The sequence below is a fragment of the Fusarium coffeatum genome (assembly GCF_003316985.1).
Source record: "Fusarium coffeatum strain FIESC_28 chromosome Unknown BRIP53273_contig_345, whole genome shotgun sequence".
Lineage (NCBI taxonomy): Eukaryota > Fungi > Ascomycota > Sordariomycetes > Hypocreales > Nectriaceae > Fusarium > Fusarium coffeatum.
The window spans coordinates 32,383-46,174 of NW_022158134.1; the positions used below are offsets into that span (position 1 = coordinate 32,383).

At 46.8% G+C, this 13,792-nt stretch overlaps 5 protein-coding genes across 5 annotated transcripts; 1 reads left to right on the top strand and 4 right to left on the bottom strand.

The window, feature by feature from the left end:
• Nucleotides 1-86: 86 nt before the first annotated feature.
• Nucleotides 87-995, top strand: FIESC28_10923 (uncharacterized protein; the record flags this gene model as incomplete). Its single annotated transcript, XM_031165053.1, has 2 exons — nt 87-96; nt 178-995. 2 exons carry the CDS (start codon nt 87-89, stop codon nt 993-995), a joined length of 828 nt encoding a protein of 275 aa, XP_031010884.1.
• Nucleotides 996-1,782: 787 nt separating this feature from the next.
• On the bottom strand, nt 1,783-3,450 carry FIESC28_10924 (uncharacterized protein; the record flags this gene model as incomplete). Its single annotated transcript, XM_031165054.1, has 1 exon — nt 1,783-3,450. One exon carries the CDS (start codon nt 3,448-3,450, stop codon nt 1,783-1,785), a length of 1,668 nt encoding a protein of 555 aa, XP_031010885.1.
• Nucleotides 3,451-4,863: 1,413 nt separating this feature from the next.
• Nucleotides 4,864-5,817, bottom strand: FIESC28_10925 (uncharacterized protein; the record flags this gene model as incomplete). Its single annotated transcript, XM_031165055.1, has 1 exon — nt 4,864-5,817. The coding sequence occupies one exon, from the start codon at nt 5,815-5,817 to the stop codon at nt 4,864-4,866; it is 954 nt and encodes a 317-aa protein (XP_031010886.1).
• Nucleotides 5,818-6,340: 523 nt separating this feature from the next.
• Nucleotides 6,341-7,779, bottom strand: FIESC28_10926 (uncharacterized protein; the record flags this gene model as incomplete). The annotated part of the gene is made up of 5 exons (XM_031165056.1): nt 6,341-6,603; nt 6,650-6,850; nt 6,903-7,038; nt 7,087-7,425; nt 7,474-7,779. The coding sequence occupies 5 exons, from the start codon at nt 7,777-7,779 to the stop codon at nt 6,341-6,343; spliced, it is 1,245 nt and encodes a 414-aa protein (XP_031010887.1).
• A 5,106-nt stretch (nt 7,780-12,885) lies between these two features.
• On the bottom strand, nt 12,886-13,503 carry FIESC28_10927 (uncharacterized protein; the record flags this gene model as incomplete). Its single annotated transcript, XM_031165057.1, has 1 exon — nt 12,886-13,503. One exon carries the CDS (start codon nt 13,501-13,503, stop codon nt 12,886-12,888), a length of 618 nt encoding a protein of 205 aa, XP_031010888.1.
• Between the last annotated feature and the right edge of the window lie 289 nt (nt 13,504-13,792).

The window sequence follows — 13,792 nt, forward strand, 5'->3', positions numbered from 1 at the left end:
CAAGATTGCCTGGTTCAAAGCGCCAGCGATGCACTTGCAAAAGACCGAGTTGAGTGTATCACGGTGTTTATGGGACCTGTGTTGGCATGCTCAATGGTATGTCGATTACTGCACTGCTCGCAAACGATAGGGTAGGAAGAACGCGTTAGTTAATGGTTTAACCCCGCTTCTTGCAAGTTGCCGAAGAGTTCGAGCTAGATGGTGTAACTGTCGAGGACTTCTGGGAATGGATTGTCGAGCCTCTATTCCCCATTTTCCGGCAACTGCCTACTCCCGACCAGACAGCGATACGGACCTTGGATGACTTTCTCAACCCTGAAACTTTCGTCTATACGTTTCAAGCGGTCTCCGACGAGCGGGTCCCACGGCTAGACAAAGACGCCGAACACCGATCTCCATTCGGTGTTTCTGTTCCAAATGAGCTTTGTGCGTCACGGAAGTCCTTTAATCCAGCTGATGTCCGGATCTGGGATCAGAATCTGGATGGCCCGCCTTCTCGTACGCCGAGCAGAGTCCTTTTGAGCGATGGGACAGTTGCATTCCTCAAACTTGTTCGCCGAGGCGACAAGCGGTCCCTCGAAAACGAGCTGGCTACATATGGCAAGATCGACAGAGCACGACTTGATAACAACCTGAGGATCTCACGCCTCTACGGTATAGTGCGAGGCAAAGACGGTGTTATCCTAGGTCTTTTACTTACCTATATTGACTGTGAGCGTGTAACGCTATCGTGTGCAATAAAGCCAGGAACCGAAGTCTTGCTAAGGAAGAAGTGGGGTGCGCAAATACAGGAAGCTCTTGGGCAACTGCATGATGCTGGAATTTTTTGGGGAGATGCTAAACCAGATAACGTATTAATTGACGTTAATGAGGATGCTTGGCTTATCGATTTTGGGGGTGGATACACTGAGGGATGGGTTCCTAAGGCCCTTGTCGGGACAATGGAAGGTGACAACATTTCCCTTGGAAGAATACTAGAATACATTCGCACCTAGAATTGCTGATCCTAAGACTTAATCAAGGGTATCATACAGATTAGGACATTCTACCCTAAGCTTAGTGCCCAAGTGTATCTAAGGGTAAGGTTATTTTATCAATAGATTTGGGGATTTTCTGGACCGAATGGAGGAAATAACACTGCAGGAGTAGCATCCATATCCGTGACTATTGTTTGTAGATAGAAATGGACTTAGAGAAAAGAAAGGTGTAGCCAGTGCGGACGGCGATAGAATCAAGCGCAAATCTTCACGATAATGGGATGAGATGGGATGAAATGGCAAAGGGAAGTCAAATACTGCACTTCTAATTGTCTATGGGAAGACATGCCACGAAACTGAACCTCCATCGTGGTTTGCCTCTCAAAAAGCTCCAAACAAGGTCCGTGATGTAGGGCGCGTTTTCATTCACAGTTGCGGCGCCGCGACGCGAGTTATGACCCAGTCCGTGCTCCGTGAAGAATCGGGCGGATATTCGCGTATCAGTATTGTGGGGTATGATCATCGATATCGACAGTGGAATTGATTGCGGAACAGTAGAACGCACTTTATCTCTGATATCCACGATTGGGGATAATCTTCAATTCTGACATTGTCGACGCGACGGTGGATTGGGTCTTCCTCGACGGGGTTGCAAGTCGGGGGTTCGGATTCCGTGAGGCTGCCGGGGAACGAATTGGAATGACATGTACGCCACTCAGATGTTGAACAGTGATGAGTCAAGTGGAGAACGGTGATGGAAATCTTGTGCTGTCCTGTTATCACTTCTTTCCCTGGCAACTGTACCCTAAGCTATCCAGAACCAAACACGCTCGAGCCAATTCCGTGGCTTAACAACTGGCCAGGTTGGCTCCAGGCGATCAATCTCAGCCTTTCCAGACCAGATATCCATCTCCGAGTACTTGACATATTTTGACTTCTTAACCCACTTGTACCCAAGAACAAGAAAAAGGAAGATGGGAATATTGATATAAGGGGGCAGGAAGGTCTTTGCACTAAAGCGACCAGGGAAGAAACAATCGAATCCATTGAAGACAGCAACAATGGAGCAGAAGCAAGATGAAAAGTAGGCGAGGAATGGCTGCATCGGCGACTTGAAGGGCAAAGTGTTGCGGTCGATGTTATTGTACTTGAGGCAGTAGTAGAAGCGTAGATAAGTGAATGAGACGCTGGCCCAGATGATAAGCGCTCCCACGCCACTCAAATTACTGAACCAGAAGAAAACCTCAGACCCGCTGTTGCTAACATTGAGATATACCAGTAGTCCGAAGATTGTAGTGACACCGACGCAGAGGTACGGTACACCGAACCTCTCAAACTTGAGAATGCGAGGCGCTTTGCCATCGAGAGCCGCGGCATATAGCACACGGGTTGCTGCGTAAAAAAGAGAATTGCCCGAAGACCAGGCCGAGGTCAGGATGACGGCATTAATGATCGACGGAAGAATTTTGATGCCGCCGTTACGGATAGCAATGACGAAAGGGCTCGAATCAGCACCAGGCGCGGACTTGTTGATGGCATTAAGAAGGTCAGGGTCTTTGGACGAGACACAAAGTCCAACAAGGAAAATTGAAAGAACGTAGAAGATGACAATTCTCCAGAACACTCGGCGAATAGCCTTGGGAATATTCCTCCGAGGGTTTTCTGCTTCTCCCGACGCCATGACCACCATCTCGCTGCCGCCATAAGAGAATGTACACGTGATAAAGACTTTGAAGAAAGCCAGAAGCCGTCCTATTGCGCCTGATCGAAGATACTCGTTCATTGGTCCCGGATGGTTCCAATATCGGAAACCGATAGCCTCGCCGTTCGGAGCGCCGCCGACAGTGATAATAAACATGAGGATGATGAGTCCGACGATAGTCAATAACTTGATCGCACCAAAGACGAATTCAGCCTCGCCATAAATCCGCACGGGCAGACAATTGAGCAGAACCACGGAGAAGTAAAAGAGTGTTATAAGGCCAACCTGGGAGACGTTGTTGTGCCAGTAATTGACAATCACAGCCGAGACCGTGACTTCAATCGGAACACCGATAGCGAATTGGTACCAATAATTCCAAGCGAGTGCAAAGCCAAGAGCTGGATCAACGAAGCGTGATGCGAAGATGGGCACGGGACCAGGAATCGGCAACCAAGCTGCCATCTCGCCAACACTGTTGAGAACGCAGAATATGTTGAATCCTGTGATGCTGTAGGCCAGGAATGCCGAGAGAGGACCGGCCAGTGATAGGACCTGTCCACTGCCGACAAAGAGCCCCGTGCCAATAGCGCCAGAGAGAGCAAGGAATTGGACGTGCCGGGACTTGAGCTTGCGGTTTAGTGTACCGACATTGCGAGACTCAAATTCTGACTTGTTGTCAGCGGATGAATCGTTGTTGGCTGCTGCTGCTTCGATGTCATCCATATCTTGCCTCGCCTCTCTCTCATTGGGCGTAATCTTGTTGGTATCCATACTCTGAGTAGCGGCCGCTGCGGGAAACGTCCTCCAGTCGCGTAGTGGGATCGGACTGAAATAATGACATCTGTTCAAAGGGGAAAGGAGACAGCGGCGTGAGCTATTAAGAACGAAAGAAATCTCAATTTCCTTTACCACACCCCTTCAGACCCTCGTCTATTTGAGGACTTTTCGGTGCTTGCGCCGGCGACACTGGGTCGCCTCCGCCCCACGCTATGACACATCGTTATAAACGGTTCGCCAAGGATTTGTCCAATGATTGTCACATCGCTCGAGAGAATTTTCTTATCAATCTAGAACTGCAGCTATGGCATGATCATGATAAAGATTCGATCTTAACAGATCAAGGTAGATTTCGGGCGCAAGTCTCTCATCTTTGATAATGACATAACAGTGGAGCACGTCCATCCACTTTACGTTTATCCTTGCACCTAAGCTGCATCCATGCGAGTATAACATTAACCTCAAGTGGAAGTTGATCTTTAAGATCCAATTAGGGACGATCTGAGCCGTGATATCCGTCTTGGCAAGCCATCCGAGGTCGGTGATCCACTGATTGATAAGATCATTTTTGATCAAAAATTCCGCATCAATCAGACTGCATCTGCAATGATCAACCCACTCGGTAGCCTCCGTTTTCCTCAACCCTTCCTGTGGATTAAGTAACTTTTTGTTAGGCAATTTCGTCTATCATCCTCATGATACTTGCATCACATGCAAGTCGAACAGCGATGAAAGCCGAGGTAGAAGTGTGCAGCTAGGAAAACATCAAGACCAAGATGCAGTCTGTCTAGGACTGCATGGCAGAAGAATTGAAAAGCCGTGAGAGGAAGCCTGATCTTTGGAAAACGTCCATCTTGTCTACAATATTACACACTGGCTACAGAAGTCCTAGGTATACAGAGAGCTTTCTTGATTTGTCAGCAGGGATACAGGGTAGTTTTTTAGGTGAAAAAACATTAAGAGTTCATCAAGGCAGTATCTCAACACTTGCGTCAGAAATATATCCAAATTGAGACAGAGATAAACCGGCATAACAGGCCAATACGTATGCAGTGAGAAAAGGTCATGTTTTTCGGCACGCAGGTGAGTGTGGGAGATTATCGTCGCTTCGTGGGAGAAATTGAAGAACGAATATCACAGCAAGCCCAACCGGGTTTCCCTTTTCTTTCGGGCTGCTTTAGGCATACTTACACGCCTATCAATGGTGATGTGGGTTACTGGTCTATTCCCTAATGACAACTGTTTATTTATTGTATGGGAAGAATTTACAAAAGTGTGATTGCAGAGCTATCGAATGACATAGTCATTGGCTAGAATAGCATGGAATCCCATGACGCATTCAACCCCTGCAGAGCCACGCTAGGCCTGTTCTAAGGCCCAATGCCACTGACTAACTAGGTATCCAACTTACAACTTGACTTCAACTACTTGTCCACCGGAAACTTTATCAATACCCTGGCCAGCCGTACAAACATACAAACTCTTCTGATCCTTGCTTAAAGCGACACTTGTGGCACCGGCGAGCAGACCATCATCCACGAGAACAGTCCTCTGACCACTGGTGGTAATCTTTACGAGACTACCATCCCAAAATGCGACGTAAGCATTGCCGTATTTATCCAATACAAAGTCATCAGGGGCATAGGCCGGGCCCTTTTCTGACTGCTCCTGGGAAATGACCTTAATCTTGCCAATCGGGTTACCCAGTTTATCAATTTTGATTCTTCCAAAGCTCTGACGAGCGCTGTTGGTAAAGTAGAGATAGTCTCCGAGGATCTTTATGCCGTTGACACCTAGACCAAAAGGTCCATTTGGAATTGGTCCGAGCTGATCGTGCTTGATGGCGACGTCGATATGGCCAGTAGTGGTATCGATCCGTAGAATCTCTCCCCGCACTGAATCAGCGCCAAGGATGATGTGCTTGTGATCGGGGAGTGCCGTAACGCCATTAACTGGACCATATTTGGATTTTTCAAAAACGGTGCGAACAGATGTTTTGTTGCCAACGAACTGGACAAGAGAGAGGCTCATGGTGTCATTTTGAAACTTTGCACCGTAATCACCTCCAGTGATTGCAAAGACATCATTACCAACCTCGGCAATGCCGAATAGAGCATTGACATTTTCGAAACGGGCAATGACTTGAGGTTTAGGAGGAGACTGAGACACGTTCAGAGAGTAAAGTTTTCCGTCTCCAATTGTGTTGAGGAGGAGGTTGCCGTTGGATCGAATGGCGGTGTTTTCGATCCATACATCCGGGATCTCAACAATCTCATGTACTTTGGGCGAAGAGCAAACGGGAGAAGATAAGACTCCAGGTAGAAGCAGGCTTGGGAGAGTAGTTGCGATTGCGTAGCGCATGATGACTGCGTGATAACTGGAGTTTGGGAAGTTGATGTTGTTGTTGAATCACAATGCTGATAAACAGTTACGAAAAAGAAGGTATTGTTGAACTTATCTACTTCAGTATTCTTCAATAGCTAGATGTGATATTTCAAGCTAAAACCTTCGCTGAGCGTTTGTTTGTAAGCTACTGGATAAGATGATGATGGAAATAATTAGTAATTGAGTGCCAGGGTAGCCAGACCCACAATCCTTCTCGTGCTGATATATTGCCATCTCCACGGAGCTCCGTTGACATCGCCCAATCTGAACTACGAGCAATGTAAAACTTAGTCTACGTTGTTCCATCTCCTTCAGTGAAAAGCTTTTCTTGGCAGCCGCTACCATAAAACTGGACTCTACAAGGTCTTAGGATTTTTCAATGTAAATGGGAATATCCTTCCCACTCAATTTAAGCTACTCCTGTTCTATGGAATTTGTACAGTCTTGCCAGAACATGAAAGTCTAGCTAACTTCACCACCTCTTTGCATCTGCTCAGATCTAGGCGCCGTTTCCGTTGTAGGCAATCAAGTTAGGGCTGCCAGACAGGGTGCCAGTGATCTTTCCAGAAGTTCCAAGAGCCTTGATACGATTGGCGACAGAAGCAGGGGTAGTAAGACCCTCGAGGACCTTAAGGTACAGGGCAAGACCAGCAACATGGGGACAAGCCATTGAAGTTCCACTGATGGAGTTGGTGGCGCTGTTAGAACCAATCCAAGCGGACAGAACACCTTGACCGGGAGCAAAGATATCGACACCAGCGCCTTTAACAGTTAGTTGGTTGCTCAGAAAGGGAAGAAATCAACGTACCGTAGTTGGTGAAGGAAGTGGGCTTCCAGGCGGAGGTCAGTGCAGCAACAGTGATGGCGTTGGCTGCGTTGGCAGGGGACTGGCTGGACACGGGCAACGGGTTTCCATTCTCATCACCGTTGCCGGCAGCAACGACAGAGAGGACACCAGAGTTGTAGGCAGCGTTGATAGCAGAGGTCCAAGCCTGGGAAGCCTCACCACCTAAAGTAGCCGTTAGTGGAAGAATCCCATCACACGGGGGGGTGTATCATACCAAGGGACATGTTGATAACGGCCTTGCCGGCGCGGCCCTTGGAAGTGATGTCGTTCACAGCCCAGTTGAAACCGGCCAGAACACCAGAGTCAGTTCCCTCAGCTCCCTGGAAAACCTTGACGGAAATGATGTTGGCCTATGGAGATTAGTACAGTTCTGTTTATACACAGCCGCGTGCACTGACCTTCTTAGCAACACCGTAGGTAGAGCCAGCAATAGTACCAGCAACGTGAGTGCCGTGTCCAAGGGTGTCAGTGTTAGCTCCAGAGAAGATGCTGTATCCTGCAACGGCGCGACCGCCGAAATGGGAGTGGGAGATCAGAACACCACTATCGACAACATAGGCATAAGAGCCCTCGCCAGCAGAGGTATCATAGATGTAGCTAGTAGAGCCAGAGGTGCGGTGGGAGATCGTTCCAAGACCCCAGGGAGCTCCGGACTGGGTAGTCAGGGCCCTGTCAGACAGCTCGCTAGACTGCTCGTAGTTAAGCTTGACAATCTTGTCAGGCTCGACAAAGGCGACCTTTTTGCCTGTAAGTAGAAGTCTCTATGTTTGATCGTTGAAGCTTACCTCGGGGCTGGCCTCAATCTCCTTGATAGTCTCCTCATCGAACTGTCCAGCATAGGCATTCCAGTTCTTGATGTTGAAGGTATGTTCAACACCGGCAGTCTCGCGCTTGGCAAGGCTGCGGCGATGAACGTCACTAACCCAGTTGAGATGGGACTCAACCTTGGCAGCAGAAGCAGAGGTCTTCAGAGTGACAATGTATTTCCCGGGGATGATCTCATTTGAACCCTTGCTTGGTGCAGTGGGAGCAGCAAGAGCAGCAGGTAAGAGAGCTCCCAAGTAGAGAGCAAGGCGAAGAAGGCTGGCCATCTTTGATGAGAGAGAGGTAATTGAAGAAGTGGTGATGGGATGGATGCTCAGAACAAAGATCGAGGGCTCTTGGCTATGATTTATAGCCATCTTCCAATTGTAGTAAACGCGTATAAGTGCCGTTCGCCCTTCTTGGCAAACTGACTTCATAGCGGGACTTATTGCGCGATAGTCATGGGACTAGGTTATCGATGTCGGACTTGGCACAGCTTCCTAAATGGTCCATGCCCGATGCACCCCAGAAAGGAAGGTTGCACTTTGACAGGGGTAATTTGAGGAACTATTGCTTCAACACCACGGAGAAACAACAATCGCGTCAAAAAAGGCAATAATTGTCACAAATCTAGTCTCGAAAGAGTTGTAGTAAAGTGATGGACAAGCGGCTATTCGTTTATCTGTCAATCAAGAGGTTGAAGGATAAGAGTATGGGAGCTAAGACTCTAGTCTAGCTACTAAGACAAAGCATAACGAGTAAGCTTATACGGTGATACGATATCAGTCATGGAAGTAGGCAGTTTTAATATAGCAACTGGATCTTAGTAAAGCATTGTTAAAGAGCTGAAAGCTCTAGATCTAAGGTGTCCTTTAAATGTCTAGCTGAAACATATTAATGCAATAGTACGCAATAGTTTACCTGTTCATTAGTATATAGAATACATACCCCGCTTTATTGCCTCACAAATGCGAGTTCTTCTACAATGCTAAATTATCCTATTTGTAACGAAACCTAAGCTAGCTAATTTGATCTTAGTGCTTTAACAATTTCTTCCTTTCTCGTTCTTTCTGCCTGTTTAGCTGGATCTATATACAGTTAGTATTGTTACTTAGTACAACAGGGACTGTTACTTACCTTTTCAGATATCCGACATACTTAGAGGAATCTGGATTAGAAGGACCAATGGTAACACTTGTCCAAATCCTATTTTCGTCTCGTCTTCCACTAAGGGGTCGTTCATTACTTTGAGCATAATGATATCCCACGTATCCCAAATAATGAGCGCATAGTATGCTAAGAAAAATCCCCGCCTGTCACTGTCGCCTCATGGCCAGACTGATATCAGCACGCGAATCAACTGGATAAAGCGAACCATCATCCAAAAGAAAGTTGTCGCGAAATACACGTATAGCAGCCGTTGAAACCGTCCAAGCATGCATTTGCAAGAGATCCCGGCAGCCATCTTCGAGCATACATCTTGCCAGTGCTTGAAGAAGCCTTCCAATCTGTCACCCTGGTGTTCTATTCTTTTCGGAAACGTACCCTTTCGGTCCACAAGACTCCATATGAGAGCGGCTTCGTATATGCTCAAGCCTACCACCCATATCCAAGAAGTAGTCGAGGTCTTGTATGTAATATCATTGAAGTGATAACACTTTTGCGGATCGTTCTCATCCCAGCTGTGATCTTCTATTTCATTGCAAAAAGAAGCCCAAGTAATGCCCAAGAAAACACTTACTATGATCAGGAGTCTTCTCGTATATACTTGCCACTTTGTCCAGGAAATATTATTACCAAAGCCCGTTTTCGACTTTTTCACAGCTTCGTACATATAAGTTCGTCGGGACATCCAGAAAGAGATTGATGTCAACGACCAGTATGACAACACCAGTTCCCGATGATAAAAGGTGATTGTATTCCATTGAGAGAACCCGCCAATTACAATTGCGGCACCCGTAACTGCTTGAAGGTCGCAAAGAGGACCCAGGAGCTCTTCAGCACCAAGACCAAATCGATAATTAATGAGTTCCCAATCACGCAAGAATAAAATGGTTGCAGCAACGGCTGTGACTCACGCGGTTAGTACAAAAGCGAATATAACCTGAAAGGACGTGAGTGGCTCTGCCTAGTTCCAGTTTTGGTGGGTTTGATTATTACTCCGATCCCTCCGATGTCTGCATCACCCGGTATCTTATTCTCATTCTCCGGCAGACTCGTGAAGTCGCAGCCCACATACTGATAGGCTCGCCACATGCTCAAAGACAAATGAAACACTCAGGGGGTGATTGGGATCTCCGATGAAAGAATAACTGCTTTATGGTGTCAACGAGGAAGAAGGAAGCGGATGAAGGGAAAAGCTATCAATGCAAATGGAATTGTAATAAATGAAGGTCTCATATCAGTGTCTACCAGCAGGCTGTGTTACAAGACGTATGCCTGAGATAAGGAGGCTGTGTTCAGGCTATGCCATCACAATTTTTACGAAGACCAAAGTTGATAGCTTACCTACGCATAATAACGAAAGTAAGGGTTACTTCGTGAATTCGGCGGCCTAAGAGGGTTGAATTAGCACATCTGATTGGTTATACCGTTGATACCCCGCTTTTGAACTTTCGCACAAAGCCTGAAACTACACCTTATCCTCTCTTTATATACTCTCTTTAACATGATAGATGCTCGATGACAGTGTCCCGTTCGATTCGAGTGCTAAATTACAAGTACTATCTTTAACGTGGGGTCTTTTGGCCGTAAATATAGTGTTTCTTCAGATCCAATCGTCTAGAAGATGCATCTTGTATACATTTGAGATAAATTCCAGAATACGTGTCTCTGAAGAAAGCCCCGACTCGTATCGCTTTCCATTACTCTATACTGAAACCCTCGCCGGGTTTGAATACGGTCGGACCTTGCGTTTTAGGCTATAGGCAACCTGGCAGGCGGCCCGGCTCTAAACGAGGATATTGAACAGGCGTTGAGCTATGACAATCAAGAAATATTAGCGGTACTAAGATACACGAGGAAGACAAAGTTCACCTACACCCATGCTACACCTTTTAACTTACAGTTTGGTCTCTTTATACTTTTTGGAAGAAGTATACTAGATAACAATCCGGTTGTTGCTCTGATACTCCGCTTCATGATCTACAAGTTACTGTCCATTCAACCGCTAGGAGAAGTTATACGCGTTTAAGTACGTTACCCGAGCATAGGCAGTAACTATTGTATATGTAAGACTTTATCCACTTGATAATAAGCTAAACTTCATTAGTATAAGTGCACTCATGGCTGTTACATATTACCACTCGAACGTTAGTACCCCGCTTTGGAAGTCTTGCACACAGCTTGAATCCATAATTTATACGCTTGTGACATATCTCGAATCGACAAACACTCCCTTCAACTTTTGTCAATGGCATCGGCGAGTCAAATTATAGAGCCCCTGCTACCTCTTTTAGAATCCAAGGCATCAATGTACAAGCCACTTGCGGCCAGAGAGATCCGCCTCCTGGTAATCCAACCAGGTGTTTTTCGTGACCGCCTCAGATGCAACTTGAAGACAGCCTCACTCGACGACGAACCACTGCTCCTTTGAAGCACTGTCATATTGCTGGGACGAGCTTTGAGACACTGCTATGGTCGACGACCACACAATCTCCGTCCCCTCGGACCTGGCATGGTTTATTCGCCGGTTATGACGGAAGGCAAGTCCGCGCACAGTCTGGGCAGATTCTATCTGCATCAACCAAAGTGACAACGTCGAAAAAGGACATCAAGTCAATATGATGCGTGAGATTTATCAACGTACTACCGAAGCGCAAGTCTACCTCTGTGAGAGCGTAGGCTCAAATAAACAGCAACAAGAGGACGATATCCAAGACGACGAGTATCAACCATTTCACTGGTATGGCGACGAAAGAGACGTGCATCTCTCTTCTTTACTTGCAACATATGGCTACCAGCCATTGAGTTACATCATGATGGACATAGTAACCATCGGGTTGTTAACATGCACTGCCGATCACTTCTGCTCCCTGGAGAACGATATTACAGCTATCACTGGATGTTTCCAACTATCAATATACTTTTTTACAAAAATGGTTGAGGAACCATGGTTCTCAAGGATCTGGACATTCCAAGAGGCAGTGCTTCCGAAGATCGTATCCGTGCACTATGGAGTCTGCGTCTTTTCGTTAGACATGATGCTACTTGCATCGCAGAAAATAATGTTTCTCGGAGGAACAAAGGGTGCTTCTTGCTGTTCGTCGGTTTGGAAGCGACTACCACCTTTAGGTGCACCTGCTCTCGGCCACATTGAGGGGCATTTATGAGACCTCAACTTTCATCGCAACTCGGCACAAAAGAATACTCAGTATCAAAGATATTCGGATGTTGATTTGGTAGTTTTGTTGCAAGCCACCAGGAACAGAGGATGCACGGAACCTCGGGACCGAATATACGGACTGCTAGGGCTGGTTCATAACTGGCTCGTTACTGAGCCAATCATGCCTGATTATGCAGTAGGCATTGAAGAATTGTACATCACAGCGACATGCAAAGCAATGATAGAAACGAACACGACTGTGCTTCTGACATATAACAAACCAAAGAAGAATCCCACTTTGCCATCCTGGGTGCCTGACTAGACACGAACGTTAACGATAGCCGAGAAAGCGTCAATATTGCTGACCATGTCTTAGAAAAGCTATCCTGGTCGCCAGGAACTTCAGCTTCTGTCAAACAGTCGACTGCGCCTAAGTATGGTATTTGTTGGCAATATTCAAAAGGTCTTGGATCGCTCGGACTTTGATGAAGAGAGGACCACTGACACTCCTCCGACTGACGATGCTATCTTTGAAGCGATACGGACTTGCCGTGGGATGATTGGCTTGCCTGCCGACCACGAGTCGACGGAAAACCTTGTAGGTCCAGAGACGAGTTGTTCAGACAGCGGACTTTGACAGACTGCCATTCCCATGAGACGACGGGATATCAGCAATAGAAGAATGGTAGCCCCGGTCTGGACGAACAGCCAACCGACACCGTTTCATGGAGGCCATGGTCAATCTTTCTTCACTCTAGCGGACGGTCGTTTCAGTCTTGCCAATTTCGAATGCACCACACAAGACGTGGTTTTTGCAACAGTTGGTGGTCTGTCTGTTCATCTGGTCCTTCGACCGTGCAGAACAACACAGACGTGGCCTGATGTGGATGAATGGGAATTGAGAGGGCCCTGTGAGCTCTGGGATTTTAACAGAGATAATGAAGGGCTTCTTCAGGGAGATAAACATTTAATTACACTAGTATAGCCTCAAGCCTTTGGTAGTTAATAAGCTCTATCCCGTATACGAGAGCTTCCTCGGACGGCGTCGGTGTTGGATCAGCTAAATCCACTAGCAGGCTTGTTGAGGAGGACTTTTGACAGCATTACCGGCCGAGTTGATGTATTTCTTGAGCACGCTAGTCCCGCCACACTTGTATTTGATAGCTTGGATGAAGTCTTGGGCATTTAACTTAGCACCATCCCAATTGGTGTGCGTGTGGTCGTTGGGGTAGTAAGTCTTAGCCTTGGTGGGGCCCATAGCCTGGAACAAAGCGACGGAATACTTTGTATGGTCGATGTATTCGACGCCCGCAGCCTTGGCCACAGTCTCAGCGTAATCCGCAAAGGGCCAGGCGGATTGTAACGTATTCCCATTCCAATAATTACGGGTAACCAGACCAGAAATAATGGGCGTGGCTTCCTTGGCTTTGACATCAGCGATCATCTTGCGAAGATACCAGCCAAATGTGTGAACGACTTCTGTTTTGCCTGCAGTAGTGGTAACAGTGACAGTGTTCTCACCAGTACCTGGGAGGGTGCCTCGATCATTTACAGTGGGATCTTGGTCGTCGTTGTGGCCCATCTCGATAACTACGAAGTCTCCTGGGGCTGTCTTCGAGAGCAAATCACTCCACAGACCCTCATTGATAAATGATCTGGTTGAGCGGCCGTTTTTGGCAAGATTCATGACTGCCAAAGTTGTGTAATGTTGGATGTAATAACCCCAGCTATCATCCGTAAGTAAGTAAGAGTACATATCCTGATCATCGGCCGGAATTATTCACCCCTGTAAGACACTATCGGTGCCATAGTTTGCGGTTGTGCTATCAGAACAAAGTAATAGCTTTGCAGCCTTGACATGCGCTGCTGCAAATAACGCTGTGCTAAGTATGTTTGATAAGTGCATGCTGCAAATATAATTTAGAATAAATGTATTCGATATAATGTTATGCCCCAGAGGCTTTCTTTTCCAAGAT